This window comes from Anarrhichthys ocellatus, unplaced genomic scaffold (assembly GCF_004355925.1).
Source record: "Anarrhichthys ocellatus isolate YVR2014 unplaced genomic scaffold, GSC_Weel_1.0 scaffold15, whole genome shotgun sequence".
Taxonomy (NCBI): Eukaryota; Metazoa; Chordata; class Actinopteri; order Perciformes; family Anarhichadidae; genus Anarrhichthys; species Anarrhichthys ocellatus.
Window position 1 is genome coordinate 5,865,776 of NW_022280045.1, and position 18,442 is coordinate 5,884,217.

Below are 18,442 nucleotides of genomic sequence, written 5' to 3' on the forward strand. Positions count from 1 at the left end.
TAATAGATGGAATTAGCTGCACAGCAGCGAGTCTCTCTTTGATAGACACAAAGAAACTGTGGACATTTTTTTTTTTTAAAGTCTACTTTGACCAATTTGGAGAAGATCTGAATTTAATTTAGAGTTTGTGAGTTTTGTGAAAGTTTGGTTGGTGTGAAAGAGCAGTTGTTTCCAATGTTGTTGAGATATTTCACTCAAAACCACTAATGTCAACGTCATGGTGCCATGAGATTAAAAGCCAGTTTATTAAACACCAAAGTCAGTGTGAACCATGAATGTCTATACCCAAAATTCATTCACACTGCTAGCACATCGAAAAATAAACCTAATTTTGTGAAATGGCAGAAATGTTTTCTCCTGTTAATTATCTTATGATTGTCCCACAGGTTGGGAGCCGCTGTAATATGTGACTGAGTGGGAAAAAAAGAAGATGTTAACCAAATGATATTCATAATAATGGTGAAATATACACAATCAGTTTGATTTCAAGGAAAAGTTAACTGATGAGTGAAGAAAAGAGCAGACAGTTTTTGTTTGTACCACCCTGAGTGAGGGATCAGGCCATAATCTCATCAAATACATTTGAGCTTTCTACTGACAGTGCAAGATTAAGTGAAAAGAGCGACTCCCTCCCCCTTCTGCCTTTCAAAAGGGGAAAAAAAGAGCTCTAAAACAACCCTGCCCAACAACAAATGAATGTGAAACCACACAAGGAATCATATCCTTATCATGTTGACATCAAAGGTCACTTTAATACCTGTGAGCAACTCTGAGTAGTTCATCCGTCAGTAAGTCTTCTTTCTGTGCCCATTGGCTCAGCTGTCTGCTAAAGACCTGATTGGACAGTGATATGCTGGGTTCGCAGAATACCGTTGTGTGATATGGCCTTTCAACTTTGTCCCTTTCAACAGACTCAGGCATTCCTCCCAGACATCGAAGACACAGAGAGGAACATATTGATCTGGCTTTGTGTTGTTTTTTTTCCCGCCGGGTATAGTTTCACTGTAATTTCATCAGCTGCTGCTACAGACAAGGTAAGACACATTTGTTATCGGATCACAGGATGCGACTATGCGTGTAAGAGATGGATTCAGACTGAGTGAGCTTATAAAACAGTTTTAAAGAAGGTTAAATGTATATTCATTGAAGGAGTCTTTGTCCAAGGAACTGAAGACTTTAGTCATATTGTATAAAAACCAGCAGAAGGGGACACAGGCTACACAGCTTTTCCTTTAAGAAACTGATGAATATCTCCATGTTAAACCCGATGCTCAGAGTAGTTCTTTGTTTCAGGTGCATGGTGGGATGGACTTCATTGACCTCCTGCTCAGGAACCCGGACGATACCACCGGTTGTCACAGCAATCAACCATGTACTTTCACAATTCATGAAGTGAGTGCGACGGTCATTCCGCACAGTTCGCTCCTGAGCACTCGGGGGGACAACATGATCACAACCACCAATCTCAGAGTGTGATCTGTATTCTCAACAACAGTCATGTGTTACTGAGCTGAATCTTGGGAGCTCATTCAGTTTCGTTGCGCTTCAATTAGGCAAAGAGTCACGGGCCAATGAGCTCAAGAACATGAATGGCTGGCGTGTTGTCGTGTCTGTGCTCGTGTGTGGGAATATGATTATCTGATTAGGCCAGTCTATTCAGCAGTTAGTGGTGTCTTGGGATGATGCTTACGTACCCTCCTCTTCCTCCTCCTCAGACCCTGAGCCCCGGGGTAAGTACTGCTGATGACTTCCTGGATGCCTTGTTGGGTGGGAGCGACTCCTCTGCTCCAGCATCCCCCCTGTGGTCACCCTGCACCACTGACAGCGGCATCAACGAGGACGCACCGGCGGACCCCAGAGAGAGCCTTCACCCACCCTTCTGCTCAGTTTTTCCAGCCTTTGAAACGCAGTCTTTCCCTCAGCCTCCACTTCCAGAGAACCAGTCACCACAGCATGAAAGAACATCAGACGTTTCCATTGATCTAGGTAAGACCAGATGTGAAAAGGAAAATTATGAGATAAACTGGCACTTCATATAGTGATGAAAATGCAACTGTGATACTTGCAGCTACAGTCTGAGCTGTGAAACAGTAGAGTGTTTCAATAGTGAGCACAAATGTCATTTTAAGATGCACAAACCTAAAGGGAACAATGTGAACCAGAGCACTGGACAGGCAGGTATAAATTGGTGTGAGATTTATCCTTTTGAGTTTCTGTTGCAGAATAATGAGAGCTACTATCTGAGCCTTTTGACAGTCCGGGGTCCTTTCAGAGAGCAAATAATTTGTTTTTCCTATTTCTGAGTATTTCTGAAGGATAAAAGGTGCAATTCATCATGTGAGGAAATTGTCTTTTTATGGTTCTTTTGAATGATGTTTCCCTTTCGCATTGCTGATTATTGACCCCTCAGTGCTTAAAACACTTTGAAATTGAATGACTAAACCAGATCTACAACAACACAAAGATATCAAACATAGAGAAAAGTGTGACATAAATTGTAGAAGAACAGCTGGGTGCCACAGTCTCAGAGGTCAAATTCAAGGAAAAAGGGTTTTAACCAAAATACATTGTGTTTTGTTTGAACAGCATATAAGGGCAATTGTGTGAAATTTACTGGTGAGTTTTACTGGTTCAATCTGCAGGCTGGGAGTCCGATGACCTCCAAGAGCCGCTTGGCCTCGCACACTACTGCACTACAAACCAAACCTCCAGTCAGACTCTCACAGTGAAGGACCTGCTGCTTTCCAGTCCGGGACAGAAAGTAAGCAGAGAAGAGTGGAATATTTCTGTGAAAAGAGAGAACTTTTGTCAAACTTTCTAACCAGCGGGGCCATTAAATATAAAGAATTCAGTCTCCGTGCTCCGAATTAATAAAGTATGAACTAACTGTACGGTCCACTACTTCTCAGTATAATTTGACCAGAGACATTTTTTAAGGTGACCTGCGAGCCCCTTTTGCACAAAAATTTTATGAACCGGTCCACTCCAGTGCCTTCTTTAGGTAAACTGCCAAGAGAGTCACTCTAACTGGAATATTCTGTCCATCTGGTTTACAGGCGCAGCGAATCCCCAAGCATTCCTCGCAGGAGCTTCTTCTTAATGAGGATGAGAAGAAGCTCCTGGCTAAAGAAGGGGTGAACTTACCCAGCAAACTGCCGCTGTCCAAGGTACATGAGCGAGACACACACTGACACGTATGTAGGGCAGATGTCTTCACGCACCATACACATTCACCGCCTCTTCTCTCTCTGGCACACACATGCATGCATCAAAATCTAAATCTGTATCCCCAGTTACACAACCTCTGCCAGTTGCCCCCCCCCCCCCTTACAACCCAGTTTTCTCTCACTTAACCTTTCCTTTCTTCATTCTCTCTTGTCTCTATCCTCCTGTGTGTTTCATCACCCTGACAAGTTTGAAGAGAGGGTTTTAAAGAAGATCCGGCGGAAAATCCGCAACAAGCACTCGGCTCAAGAAAGTCGGAAGAAGAAGAGGGACTATGTTGACAGTCTGGAGGGAAGGTAGGAGCCGGCTGCACTCAGCATCCTCACTCAACACGACACAATCTCTGCATACATTGGCCTGGAAAAAATGAAACCTTCATCGGTAGTGATTTGTTGCACTCTGAAGCACTCTATGAGCCTGTTTTGTCAGGCGCTTAATTAGCTTCAACAAACTGCTGCACGGATGGGAACATTTTAAAGAAAGATATCCACTTTACTATATCATTGTTGATAAAGCAGACTTCATGGAAGCTTTTTCTTTGTGTCCATCAAGTCTTTCTTTAAAAAAAGCTTCTCAACATCACAGGACATTCATAGCAACAGAAGTGGTTTGTTTGGAATAAAAGACATAAAGCTGAGTGGCGGCAGCCGTCTCAAAGAAAGACCACATACTTACAAGAAACTCAAACTTTTTCAAGAGAAAAGAGCTTCACAGAGCTGCACCCAAAGTCAATTGATATCAGGGGAATTCAGCACCAAAACATCAAAGAAATAAGACTTATCCCCGAAGTCGCCAAAGGTAAAACACAAGTATCCTGCAGATCCACTCATATCTTTAATAATTAACCACTTTCTACAATAAAACTGCAGATTTTTCCAGAATAAACAATCACAAATGTATTATATCAGGCTATTTATATGGTAAATTAACGTACTATGAAAGTGTGATGAGCACAGCTTGCAGCTTCCTGAGGCTGTTCTCAGGTACATTGATAAATGCTAACACAACGTAGTGTAGTATGTTAGCATGCTAAGGACTGAAATATAATGAATGAACTGTAACAGATTGTGAAGATTTTCCAGCAAGAAATTTGAAAATAAACAGTGCAGCTGTGAGCTTTCTTTCTCTGATCTGAGGTCAGTTGGACAGAAAACACGCAAAAGAGCAGCTGATAAGGCTCTGTGTTGCAGCTGGAGGGGGATTGAGCGGTGGTTGAAGATGCTGTGTAGAGGAGCAGGAGGTTTTGCCAAGATGAAGCTCAGTTTAGTGCTCCGCCTCCTCTACCTCCAGGCTATGAAGAATGAGCCCCATCACTAAATTAGCTTTATTCACCAGATTTGTTAATCCTGCCTGCCTCCCCCGTGTTGGCTCTTCCTGCCCATCACACCTCCGCAAACAATGCAGAGCGGTAGAGCTTGTATGTTGAAAGAAAGGGCAATGCAGGACTATCCCCACATGACTCTGTGTGTCAGATCCCTCCAGGTTTAGCCATTAGCCTTCGCGGGGTATTTGTAGGACTGCTTGATCTTACTAATGCTGAGCTTCAGATGATTGCTGCACTGAACTCTAAAACTTTCCATCAGTGATTCACCCCAGAAAAGCTGAATCATCGGAGACTGTGTGGAGGTGCCAGGACCAAAGTTGAATGTGAAATCAGAGATGTAGAGAGGAGAACAGATTGAGAGTTTGGAGTCCAAAGATGGACAAGCTGTGACCAGCGAGTGGTAATCTATGAACCAAGAAACCATGTTGTTTTCCACCTGAATCAATAAAGACGCATTATAATTGTATCTGAAGTCTGACAACAGTTTGTGTGTTTCAAACATCTGTCAAACGTAATGTAAATGTATGGTAGGCCTACAGCAAACCTTTGTGCATATAACCATTTAAAAACCTGTTGCCTCTGGACAACAAAAGTGTCACGATGAGATTATCACGGAGCGCATCAACGTGGTGTCATTATCAGTCGTGGTTCAGCTCAGTCATAGGGCCATAATGGAGCGTGACTCACAGAGACTAAAAGAAATGAGCCACAGCAGAAGAAGGAGGGGGGGGGGGGGGGATTCACTGAATAACAGAATGAGTTGCAAGATAACACTCAGCAGACGGATAACAACATCATAACACAGTATTATAGGATACCCTTATTTCCTAATTGGATCTGTATTTCCCCTCTTTCTCTTCTCTCGCTTTCTGTAGGATGTCTGCGTGTGGTGCTCACAACCTCAAGCTGCAGAGAAAGATGCAGCAGCTGGAGGAGACCAACAAGTGAGTCCTCAAATCAGCCAACAGGGGCTGCAACTAACGGTTGTTTTCATTATTGTGGGGTCTTTCTTGGGACTTTAAGTTGTTTTTTTTCAGAAAGTAATCCCCATCACAATTTTCCCAAAATGACATCTTCAAGTAGCTTGTCTTGTCTGACCAACAGTACAGACACAAATATATGCAATTTACAGTGATTTAGAAGAGAGAAGAGCATGTCATTCTTGTTTTAAATGAATATTCTGCCATCTGAAGTAATAAAGTACCACTGCTTGTTAATTAAGCTTACATTAGCTCCACGGTTTGGTTAAGAGCACAGACTCTGGCTGGCTCTTTTACTGTATGTCTCCAGCTGACTTGTTTAAAAATTAAATGACCGTGCTAAAGTCTACATATGCTGTTGATGGTTAGATAGATGATATGGTGGTGAAAGACTGAATCTGAAACTGAATGTCCCAGGCAAAAAGTCAGCAATGACATAATGAGTAAATTGTTTGTATGAGTCATGTGTCATCCTGATGTGCCATCCTCTCTTTTCTACCTTTGTTGTGGGGGCGACTGTGGCTCAGTGGTAGGGTTGTCCTTCAATCAGAGGATCGGTGGTTTGATCCCCGGCTCCGCTAGTCCACGTAGGCTTTGCCTGCGGTGTATGAATGAGTATGAATGGGTGAATGACATGTAGTGTGAAAGTGCTATACAAGTACAAGTCCATTTACCAACTACCATGTGTTGGAGTACGTCTGTCAGTGTTCTTTATTCTGTCCATGGACCCTCCCTCCCCAGATGTTGACAACCCAGTGAAGAAAACTTTTAACTTGTTTAAAATCAGGACTGAGGAGGCTGAGTGTAAAATGGCCAGAATACAAAGCCCATCCAATTTATAAACCACAAACGGCATTCTCTGACTTTGCTTCCTCTTCATCCTGACATCTCATTATGCTGCTTTTCAGCAGAGTGCTGTGGTGAATTGAAACAAAATATGAAAAGCGACCATGTACCTGCACTTCTCCACCACATGCTGCTCCTCTTTTTGTTGACCGTGAAAATGATGCCTTGTGGGCCCTCATGTAAAAATGTTACACAGTCTCTTTCATCCTCCTGTCTGTATTTGCATTGCAGTGATCTGCTGGAGCAGCTGAGGCGGCTACAGGCTCTGGTTCCTAACAGCTCCAGCAAAACAACGCACCGAGGGACCTGCCTCCTGGTGAGAAATACAACACAACTTTGCACATTGATTTACACCATTGAGAATTTGATCAGAATGCATAATCTGCAACAACTGAATACTAGATACAGGTATAGATATATAGACGCTATAGTGCCTGAGCACATCATTAAACCACTGCCTGTGCGCCACTGTTGACTACTACTGTGATTACCTTTGAGGTTTTAGCTAGCACCTGCGCTTATCTTTTGTGCAATATGGCATGTGGGTTATGCCTAAAATTTCCATTTCTACTTTTCCCTGGGCTTTTTGTTATTTCTCTTTGGCCTCTGTCTTCTGTATTTGTCCTGCTTTCTTTATTCATGTCCAGGTTTTGCTCATCTCCTTCTCGCTGCTCATTTCCTCAAATCTCCATCCAGACCCCTACAGCCAACCCAGCCAGGGAGAGTACACACAGACAACAGGTGTGTAGACATCGACACACTTTTGTCTTTTATAACACACACACACACACACAAACATACACTCACTCCTCTCCACCACGTCTGTGCCCCTCAGTGCCGTCCCGCTCCCTGCAGTCGATGGATGAAGTGCGAGACGCCGCTCCTATTCCTCTCTTCTCCATCTCAAGGGGCGTTGAGGCTCTGTGCAGGCTGATGGAGAAGCTCTGAGCCCTTGGTAGACTTCCCATCCTCTCACCACCAGGATTGCAGGCAATCACTGATCTCCTCGGGAACCCCCAAGAGGAAAGACGTAGGAAAGGAAAGCTGGCTTGCCTGCAGGCGTGGCATACAAATGAGCAATTTTGATTGCTTTTCAACATCCGTTTCTCCCTTCAGAGGCTGAGAGTGAAGTATTATGGTGTGTTTGACACTCATACACACTCATACACAAGCGAGGAAGTCATGTTGCTTTGGAAAACGGAGCCTCGGGGTCCTGGTTGACTATGTATTATATCTAATCACTGCATACTACTGCAAGATGTAGACAGATATGATCTGCTAAACAACACAAATGTATATTCGCCGCTGTATTTTATTATTGACTTTATATGTTAAAAAAATGTTTGTCAAAAAAGATTTGCACTTTGTAACAGTTTAGTTTGCAATGCTGACGAAGCACAAGATAATTAAAATGTTTACGCGACTGATTTTTTGGGAAGCCCCGGAAGGGATTTGTTTCTCTCAGTCATGCCATGTGTCCAATTTGGAAGAGATTCGCATTCCAAACATAATGAGGCAATATATGTGAAAAACTAAAAAAAAGATGTGTCCTTAATGAGCCAAAGCTGCTGGAAGGCTTATCACTTAAATCAAAAAAAAGTCATAATAAGCTTTACTTTCATGAAAGCTGTCAATGTGGGAAAGTGGGCTACAGTTTAAAAAAATATTGGATATCATATCTCAATTTTAGAAAAAATCTTTGTTATTTTATATTTGGAAATATAATTATTGGCTGGTCATGTAATTATGTGAAGTGCCTTTTTCCAGTGGGGTCAAAGAAAATTGTTGCAAAACAGGCTGTCATTGAATGCATTTGAAGGATAGTGATTGAAACTGCCGTCTGTTACCTAGAGACCATCCATTAAAAAAAAAAAGAACAACTCACCGGTTAATTATTGTCTCTAGTTTGCTGGTGCTGCACATGTTTTCTGCCCCACTTTCTGTCCAGAACATCCGTTGTTATCTTCCTCATCTCCGTTCCCTCACCGTAATGCATCATATTTCAGTGTGTCTGTTTCACAGAATCATCTTCGCAGCTGTAAGTTGGGGACAAAATTTGCATCTCAAAACACATTTCATCAGCTCGATGCCTTCCCAGCGAAAGAATGAGGGCAACATCAAGGTGACATGTGGGTTCATGAAACGCTGACGTTCAAGCGTCCTCTGCTCACTGAAATAACATGAACTCAGCTGAGGCGAGTCCCACAAGATGGTCTTTACACACTGCATGTATTAAAATGTCTCTGGAATACAGTTTGCAGACAGCGCTGTAGCTAACAGGACAATACGAGAACATGTCCTTCAAAATATTTTTAGAAATTTGGAGGATTTACAGTAAGTTTTGCAAGTACTGCCATTTAGTATGGACACATTTGTGTTCTGCAAACTCGTTTGCAGAACATGATTCATTTACATTTAACAGTTATCTCTGAGTGTTGTTTGTACAAGATGTTACAAGGTGAACGAAACTTCAAATAAACATATGATTTGAGGAAACCCAAACGATAATGTGAGTACACTAACGGCACTGGGAGTCAGAAATGAATTTCTGATCAGGCTGCTTGAAGCAGGGACATTTGTGGTGTTGTGGTATAGAGGGAGTCTATAGATCCACTTAGAAACTGAACATCAGATACTCAATCATGTCAAAGTTGAGTTGATGTCACAATTATTTTGACCCCACGTCACCTTTCTGAGGTATGGACACACTTTAAGATACTGGCTGGATCTTTGTCTTCCACTGCTGCTATATTCACGCATTGCAGCAATGGTTGGAGGGAGACATTCAGAGTGATATCAAGTCACTCTGTCTACCAGATGCTCCAAAGAATGACACAAAGCGAGCACATTAAATGTCCTCAGCAAAGCGATGCATGAACCCCTTACCGAGCTAACAGTTAAGTGTAGTATGAATACAATAAAGCACAAAATATTTGAGAGCTGTTCGCCACTCTCATTCATAATCTCATCTATATAATCATAATATCATATAGGCTAAATCTTTATTCTCTAATGAATAAAAATGGACATTCTGTATTTTCACCTTGACCAAGAGAAATGTTCACTTCAACAAAAATGTTTTTACTTTACCCTCACATTGACTACATAAATAAAAGAGGCAGCCAATAGGTGCCATGAAAACATAAAAGTGTGAAGATGAAATTGCTTCTTCAAGTGTCTTGGAAAGCTTCAGCAGAATGCAAATTAGCAGCTTCACAGAGATCCTATAGGGTCGGACTCCAAAGATATCTTCATTTCCATCCATCTCAGTATGTCAACAAATTAGTGAGGTTTTCTTTTAAAGTTGCTCCTCACGGCGTACGGAGCCAAACAAAGAAACGAGAGTGAATTGTAAACTGTTTTGACTGGACTTTAAATCAAACCCCGATGCATCATTTTAGAGGATCGGTCATGATGTCAGTCTCAAACTCTGCAAACCCTCAATGCAGATGAAAGATTTGTGCAAAGCGGTTTGATAAATTACAGACTGTCGAGGCTGCTTTAGAAAATGTATCGTTCCTCTGATGTGCATTGTTTCAGATGCGCGTTCCTTTCTGAAAATACTATCCAGTGTAATTTTACTTCACATCATATGCAGAAACATTAGAGGTGATTTTTGGACACAACATCAGAGAGGGTGATTAGCTGGCTCCATCAAAAAGGGGACATTTGACAAACATTGAATAGCAAGCTTAAAGCATACAAATACTCACAATTTAAATAAAGCAGAAGAACATGCATTTCAAGCTGTGTTTCTGAGCTATATTTAAGAACAATACAATCACTTAAGAGCAAAGCAAATTCAGAAAAAAACAGACTATCAGAATGCTGAATTATCTTTCCCACCATGCAACACAAGCCTTTCCCTGGTTGTTCATCCGTGAATCACAACAGTGTAGTAACACTAAAGCCTCCGCGTGCGCACTCGTCCAGTGCGCCATCGAGCGGTGGAGGAGCACCTCCGCGAGTATAAAAGCCTCAGGATGCTGACAGTGGTGCTGACAGAAGAAGCGCTGTCACGGCGGACCTCAACCTGAACGCTCCTGAGTCTGATGCGGATTAATCAGCCTTCATACCTCATATGTAAACTTTATTTCCGCTTGTAAAACGCGAGCAAATTTAGAAATCGTTCGGATAAATCACGCAACTTCGGGGCTTTGAACGATGGGGATTTATGCATCCACAACTGCGCACCCACACTTTGGAAGTTAGCCGCAAAGAGGGGGAAACCTGCCGTAACTTGATACTTTAAAAAAAAATAAAGAAAAAAAAATCCTCTGCAGAATCATGCAGAGCAACGGGAGCGCCTCCGGACCCCTGGCCGCTCTGAGCGCGTGCGGAGGAGAGGAGAATGAGCGCGAGCTCTCCAAACTTATCGGCCCCACGGGAGCGACCTCTAATCTCGCAGCTCTGAACCTTTCACTGAACTGCTGGCTCCACATCCTCTCCGAGGAGTCCTCGCTGGACCTGCACGCGGACAGCGCGAACCTGGCAGTAGGTGTAGCTCAGCATCCACCTTCCTTACAAATCCAGATGAATGAAATAAAATGGTTGTCAAGATCATTTTTGCATGAACTCCCTAAACATGTGCCGGAAAAGAGAGTTGCTTCGAGGATGTATGTTGTATTTTGACTTTTAATTTCCTTGTGTGCACTTCTCTGACCCTCTACGCCCGAGATGACAAACTCATATATACTGTGTGTGTCTGACAGGTACGAGTCGTCATTGCCCTGGTCTACCTGGCGGTGTGTGTTCTGGGGCTTGTGGGTAACCTCCTGGCCCTGTTCCTGCTCCACTCCCGCCACCGGGGCCACCACCACTCTTCTTCCATCGACTGCTTCGTGATGAGCCTGGCGCTGACGGACCTCCAGTTTGTCCTCACCCTGCCCTTCTGGGCCGTGGACACGGTGCTGGACTTCCGCTGGCCCTTTGGCCGGGTCATGTGCAAGATCGTGAGCTCGGTCACCACCCTGAACATGTACGCCAGCGTCTTCTTCCTCACCGCCATGAGCGTGACCCGCTACTACACCCTGGTCACCTCTCTGAAGATGGGCAGCCCTCAGATCGGCACCGCTCGTGCCAAGTGGGCCAGTTTAACCATTTGGTTGGTGTCGCTTGTGGCTACGCTGCCTCATGTGTTCTACTCCACCACAGTCCAGGTTTGTTGAAATCAGACCGAACGTCCACGTCTTTCTTTGCGTTTTGGGTGTGAAACCTCTCACGCGGTTGTCGTTGTGTTTACAGGTGTCTATAGACGATGAGCTGTGCTTAGTGCGGTTCTCCGACTCAGACTCCAGCCACTGGGATCCTCAAGTCCTGCTCGGACTCTATCAAATACAGAAAGTCCTCCTGGGATTTGTGGTTCCCCTGATTGTCATCTCCGTGTGCTACCTGCTCCTCCTGAGATTCATCCTGAGCCGGCGCATCGTAGGCAGCACGGTCAGCGCGAGTGTCACAGAGAGGTCCGAGTGCGAGAGAGGACGCCACCGCCGCCGCTCCAAAGTCACCCGCTCTGTAACCATCGTAGTTCTGTCCTTCTTCATCTGTTGGCTGCCCAACCAGGCTCTCACCCTGTGGGGGGTGCTCATCAAATTTGACCTGGTGCCCTTCAGTAAAGCCTTCTACAACACCCAGGCGTACGCCTTCCCCCTGACTGTGTGCTTAGCTCACGCAAACAGCTGTCTTAACCCGGTGCTCTACTGCCTGATCCGAAAAGAGTACAGAGCTGGACTGAAGGAGCTCCTGCTGAGAGTGTCTCGCTCCATCCGAAATGTTCTCACTCAGGCCCTGAGAGGGAGGAGGGTGGAGGAAGCCCCACCCGGCCTGGTTATGATGCACAAAGACATCAATGTGTGATTCACTAAAAGGAACAATTTGACGTCATGGTGAATGCAATTATTCCCTTTGAAGATTATTACCACCCCTTTATGTTTGCAGGCTGAAAATGAAGCTATGCCAGCAGGTTGTTGTCTTAGCTGAGCACAAAGGCAGGAAACAGGCGGGAACAGCCGTCCTGGCTCTATCCAAAGGCACCGGGAACGTGAGCCACCAAGTAAAACCGTGGCAACGCCGTGGTGTCTTTCAGGACCTTCGCCTCACCTACTTTAGGAGCGACGAAATTCAGACGGCAGCTGGTGTTACCACGGTTTTGCACTCTGCGGCTCACTTTACAGCCGTTTCACTAGCATGTCGGAGAGCTGCGAAGGCCCTCAGCTAACGTGAAAATACAAAAGGCCCCCCTCTAGAGCCAGTGTTTGGTTTGTCCGTTCTGGGCTTCTGTAGAAACATGGCGGACCGCTTGAAGAGGAACCGCTCTCTATGTAGATATCAAGGACTTGTTCTAAGGTAATGAAAACGCCATTTTTATTTTCAGATGACTATACACTAATGAAAACATAGTTATGAATGTTATATTACATGTCTGCCAATAGATCCCCCTAAATGCTACACACTTTTGCTTTAATTTGTGTTCAGAGGTGCTGGTAGATGGATGTAATTGCCTTTGGACAGAACCGGGCTCGCTGTTTCCGTTTCCAGTCTTTGTGTGAAACTCAAGAAAAAAGGCATTTCCCAAAATGTCTACTACTAAAGAAAATGTTCCTTTATGTGCCATATTTTATTTGGTGCCATTTTCTAATCATGTGGCTGTAAGACACTGTGATCCCTCCAAATTCAGTTCAGCCCTCAAAGTGGACACACACACACACACACACACACACACACACTTTACATAGCACTATGGAAGTAATCTCCTTGGTGACATGAGTACATTGCTGTCAATGATGAGCCGGCTCTTAGTTACACTGTTGTCGGGTTTCTTATTTGGCACAATCAAACTAAATGCAGAGTGATGTTTGAATAGTTCAAGTGATTTTTGTACCTTTCACCTCAAACACCTACACAGGCAACCGTGAGATTGTTACATTGTCATATGTGTCATTCCTACGTGTCCACGGATTGATGTGCTTAATATTGATTTGTGTTATTGTTGCTAACTCCGCTGTGCATCGTCATGTCTCTCGGTGTCTGCCTTGCTTGTACCGCTGGGCATGTTTTTTTGTGATTACACGTATGTAAAGTGACATTAAATAAAACGAGAGGACAAAAGAGTTCAGTGACGTCTCTGGAAAGTTAATGTCGTCTGCAGCCGCGACACCGCGAAGACCAAGAAAATGAGTCAACCGCATAAAAGCTGCTCCACATTTTCTGCCCTTTTGCAACCTTTAAATTCTGAACACGGATAACCATCTTCAGCTGACGTGCAAACACCACACACATCCTCCACCACAGTCCGCCCATCGTGTGCCAATTTGGTAGAAATTACTTATTTTCTGTGAAAGAAAAACAATCAAAAGGTGTGATTTCAGAACACGCATTGCATTCATTCTCTCGTTCTCTTGTCCAAAGAACACTTTGCTGTTCGCTGTGCCATCAAAAGAAAATCTTCTGTTATTATTGCGTCTGATTTAATGTTTGTTCCCGGGGACTCGCTTTGTAACGTGACAGTTTTCTCATCAAATTCTGCACAATGAACAGAGCAGGAACAGCACATCGCTCTTTCTATCTCAGAACAGAAAACAGAAAACAAGCGACATCCGAACAGGAACAAGGGCCACAATCTTACGAGGGCCCAGCTATTCATCTTCAAGCACAGGGAGTCATTCACAGAACCGCACTGATGGAAGCCAGTTGTCATCCTTATATGTCCAAGTATGGACGGTATGGATTGATGCTTTAAAGCAAATACAAGCTCAAGAAGCATCTTCTCTAGATGTGTGATGTTATGTTAAAACCCATAGCTAAATGGTGACCCTTCTTTCTCCTTAGTTTTATGTGACTGCATTTGCTGCTTTGTTATGTTAGATCTTTTTCTGAGACCAGATAATTGATATTACGATTGTGTTGCAGCACACGCAGAAGGAACAAAAACATGCCTCTCTCAGGGGGGGATTAACCTCCATCAGTACTGGGGTGATGAATCTGAATGCAGCCGTTAGTGCTGTTACTTTTATACGACAATTAAATTGCTTTCAAAGAGCATAGACGAGGTCATGCTTCTCTTTCAAGAGGGACAAACATGTCCGTAGTATAATGTTTCTCATTAAAACGAGTTAAAAGGTTCATTCGACCTTAACCGACAGCTGCCAGTTGTAATTGTGCTTGAGCTGATTTATATGCTGAATGGGAGCCTCTTTATTAGACTGTAAACACACATTCCTGTAATGAGAAGGACTCCACACTCTGGATCCTGATTGACTAAATGATATGTGGCCATGTCGGAGCACAAACTCAGCCCACTCAGGACGGTGTTAGACCCTCAGCAGCAGGGTTGTCTGACCGCTTTTGCTCCGTTCACTGAGAAAGAGCCAAAGAAAAGTCTCCTTCACATTCATGTCATGTTGTTAAACCACAGAATTGTTCGTAGCTACGTTCTTATAATGATGAATCCCATTGTCCTTGGAAACTTAAAGCGCATGCCGGTTGATCCTAATTAGCATGAAAAGAAAAGTTGAGAGAGTTGAGTCAAGAACGGAAGAGGGCGGAGTACCGGACTCCAAACATGAAATAAACCTTAAATAGTCCTGAAGTGGAGCTACTTCTGCTGGGACGCTTAAAGCGTTGTCATCTTTAGTAGCATTAGTAACATAACACACTCTTATACCGAATGTCAGAATCGTCCCTAAAACTGCACATGTGGGCTTTAAGAATAAATTTCTTCGAAAGAGGTTTGGTGAATGTTCTCACCTTCCTTAAAAGCGTCTCCGTAACTGCCAGGTGAACTCTCTCACACAGCAGGAAGCCGCCTCCCCGGTGCTCCACAGCAGGGTTCATGTTAATGGTTAGTGAGCTGTGCCTGCTTTCCTCCAGACGCTTCACTTTGAATTACAACTGAGGAGTTTGAGTCTAACAACAAATCTTTAATGCAGTCTTTTTACTCGCTTTGTGCCGGCCCCCGGGCATGCTGTCGCTGACTCCTGATGTCCATTCTGCCATTTGGCACGGACTTATGAAGTGCTGAAACAACTGGAGCAGCTGAAGGAAGAATCTGTCTGGCGATGTATAAAGTTTACAATTTCTAATGATGGAGCCTGAGAACATAAACACTGCAGAAATGGTTTCATGCAGTTCTTCAGTGCTGTGCCTCCTCACAAGTTTGTCTCCGACTGTTACACAGATGCTCAGAGCATTCGGCTCTGATCTACTCCGTCATCTGTGAGTGCTGTCGGGGAGAGACGCTACGCTTTACTATCCGTTTCCCGTCCTTTGAACTGATCAGGTAAATCAAGTTTTAGAGACTTATGTCTCCTGTGGTTTCCCTGTTCCACCACATCCCGAAATGTGACGATGACAATTTAATAATGATGCCTCTGTATGACCTACGTAAACATCAGTGAGAAGACTCAGACTCATCAGTTACTATGCCCAGGCAGTATTGCTAGGGTCCCCTGGAGGGAAGGGAGGCACTGAAGACCCAGAACCAGGACCGAGTGGACCCCGCTGCAGTAAGAGAGGAGAGGTTTTCTAAAGAGAAACACTTTTGTCCACAGGGAGCATCAAACTTAATTTCAGTTATTGAGTTCACTTGTTAATGTTTGAGAATACTGAAAATGTAACTAATGCGCTCAAATTTGGGCTAAAATCCTCTTTTACAATAAGTAAATCTATTGGCGATAAATTTGACAATATAGTTAATTTTCTCAAAAACTCAACTGTCAAATTGTTGACGGATAAAACAACATCTTGGCAAATCTAGAGAACAAAATCCCTCACAGATGAAGGTACTTCATCACAATCATGAGCCGTTTCATTCTTAAATTTTTTTTAAACAACAACACGGCTCAGTTCAACAGTTTGTCTCAAAACTCCTCATGTCCTAATTGACTGGAAAGACTGACGGAGCAGGAAACAAAATGGCTCCTGTTGTCCCAGAGGCATAAAAAGAGGCGGATAACATTCAGAGGGTAGAGTAAGAACCGTTAGCTCATCAGCACAGTCAGAGCTGTAATGAGGACTGTGTAATGAGCCATTCACTGAGCACAACGTTGGACTCGGTGTGTGTTTGAGTAGCAGCTGTTACGTTTGATCTTGTTTCCAAATGTGAAGAGACAAAAGGTCTTAATGGGATGACGCATACTCAGCAACGTGTTTACGGCAGTAATCATCTACAAACACCTGTTGTGGGTTTTTGGTCCTCCGTCCATGACTTTTGCAGCGAAGCATAATTACATTTTATAACTACCAAAGTGTTAAAATGTGTACCCTTGGAGATGTTAATGAGGTTTCATACCATTATCTCAAGTAATCAAACGCATGCAGTCGCCATTTCCTTTCAAACGTTCACATTTGTAACTAGGTCACTGCTGTTAGACAGCACTCAACATACAGCGCATATACACAGGAGCTTCTACCAGGAACTTAATGTGTTTATTGCTAAAAGTCATACATATATACACATACATACATATACATACGTACACATACATACATACATATACATACATACATATATATACATACATACATACATACACTGCTCAAAAAAATAATAGGGAACACTTAAGCAACACATCCTAGATCTGAATGAATGAAATAGTCTTATTAAATACTTTGTTCTTTACATAGTTGAATGTGCTGACAACAAAATCACACAAAAATTATCAATGAAAATGAAATTTATTAACCCATGGAGGTCTGGATTTGGAGTCACACTCAAAATTGAAGTGGAAAAACACACTACAGGCTGATCCAACTTTGATGTAATGTCCTTAACACAAGTCCAAATGAGGCTCAGTAGTGTGTGTGGCCTCCACGTGCCTGTATGACCTCCCTACACGCCTGGGCATGCTCCTGATGAGGTGGCGGATGGTCTCCTGAGGGATCTCCTCCCAGACCTGGACTAAAGCATCCGCCAACTCCTGGACAGTCTGTGGTGCAACGTGGCGTTGGTGGATGGAGCGAGACATGATGTCCCAGATGTGCTCAATTGGATTCAGGTCTGGGGAACGGGCGGGCCAGTCCATAGCATCAATGCCTTCGTCTTGCAGGAACTGCTGACACACTCCAGCCACATGAGGTCTAGCATTGTCTTGCATTAGGAGGAACCCAGGGCCAACCGCACCGGCATATGGTCTCACAAGGGGTCTGAGGATCTCATCTCGGTACCTAATGGCAGTCAGGCTACCTCTGGCGAGCACATGGAGGGCTGTGCGGCCCTCCAAAGAAATGCCACCCCACACCATTACTGACCCACCGCCAAACCGGTCATGCTGGAGGATGTTGCAGGCAGCAGAACGTTCTCCACGGCGTCTCCAGACTCTGTCACGTCTGTCACATGTGCTCAGTGTGAACCTGCTTTCATCTGTGAAGAGCACAGGGTGCCTGTGGCGAAGTTGCCAATCTTGGTGTTCTCTGGCAAATGCCAAATGTCCTGCCCGGTGTTGGGCTGTAAGCACAACCCCCACCTGTGGACGTCGGGCCCTCATACCACCCTCATGGAGTCTGTTTCTGACCGTTTGAGCAGACACATGCACATTTGTGGCCTGCTGGAGGTCATTTTGCAGGGCTCTGGCAGTGCTCCTGCTGTTCCTCCTTGCACAAAGGTGGAGGTAGCGGTCCTGCTGCTGGGTTGTTGCCCTCCTACGGCCTCCTCCACGTCTCCTGATGTACTGGCCTGTCTCCTGGTAGCGCCTCCATGCTCTGGACACTACGCTGACAGACACCGCAAACCTTCTTGCCACAGCTCGCATTGATGTGCCATCCTGGATGAGCTGCACTACCTGAGCCACTTGTGTGGGTTGTAGACTCCGTCTCATGCTACCACTAGAGTGAAAGCACCGCCAGCATTCAAAAGTGACCAAAACTTCAGCCAGAAAGCATAGGAACTGAGAAGTGGTCTGTGGTCACCACCTGCAGAACCACTCCTTTATTGGGGGTGTCTGTCTTGCTAATTGCCTATAATTTCCACCTGTTGTCTATTCCATTTGCACAACAGCATGTGAAATTGATTGTCAGTGTTCCTTCCTAAGTGGGCAGTTTGATTTCACAGAAGTGTGATTGACTTGGAGTT

At 44.2% G+C, this 18,442-nt stretch overlaps 2 protein-coding genes across 5 annotated transcripts; both read left to right on the top strand.

Moving 5' to 3' along the window:
• The first annotated feature begins 689 nt into the window (after positions 1-689).
• On the top strand, positions 690-9,586 carry LOC116387571 (cyclic AMP-responsive element-binding protein 3-like protein 3-B). Of its 4 annotated transcripts, none has more exons than XM_031854813.1 (10): positions 690-1,034; positions 1,294-1,392; positions 1,716-1,986; positions 2,643-2,761; positions 3,057-3,167; positions 3,415-3,521; positions 5,425-5,493; positions 6,607-6,691; positions 7,072-7,116; positions 7,211-9,586. In XM_031854813.1, the coding sequence occupies exons 1-10, from the start codon at positions 882-884 to the stop codon at positions 7,307-7,309; spliced, it is 1,158 nt and encodes a 385-aa protein (XP_031710673.1). In that variant the 5' UTR covers positions 690-881; the 3' UTR covers positions 7,310-9,586. The 4 variants fall into 4 exon arrangements, with proteins under 4 accessions (XP_031710673.1, XP_031710674.1, XP_031710672.1 ...); XM_031854812.1 differs by having other exon boundaries at positions 694-1,034; positions 7,023-7,116; XM_031854814.1 differs by lacking the exon at positions 1,294-1,392 and having other exon boundaries at positions 7,023-7,116.
• Positions 9,587-10,308: 722 nt separating this feature from the next.
• On the top strand, positions 10,309-13,509 carry LOC116387570 (relaxin-3 receptor 1-like). The gene is made up of 3 exons (XM_031854810.1): positions 10,309-10,869; positions 11,088-11,534; positions 11,620-13,509. Exons 1-3 carry the CDS (start codon positions 10,663-10,665, stop codon positions 12,229-12,231), a joined length of 1,266 nt encoding a protein of 421 aa, XP_031710670.1. The 5' UTR covers positions 10,309-10,662; the 3' UTR covers positions 12,232-13,509.
• Positions 13,510-18,442: the final 4,933 nt, after the last annotated feature.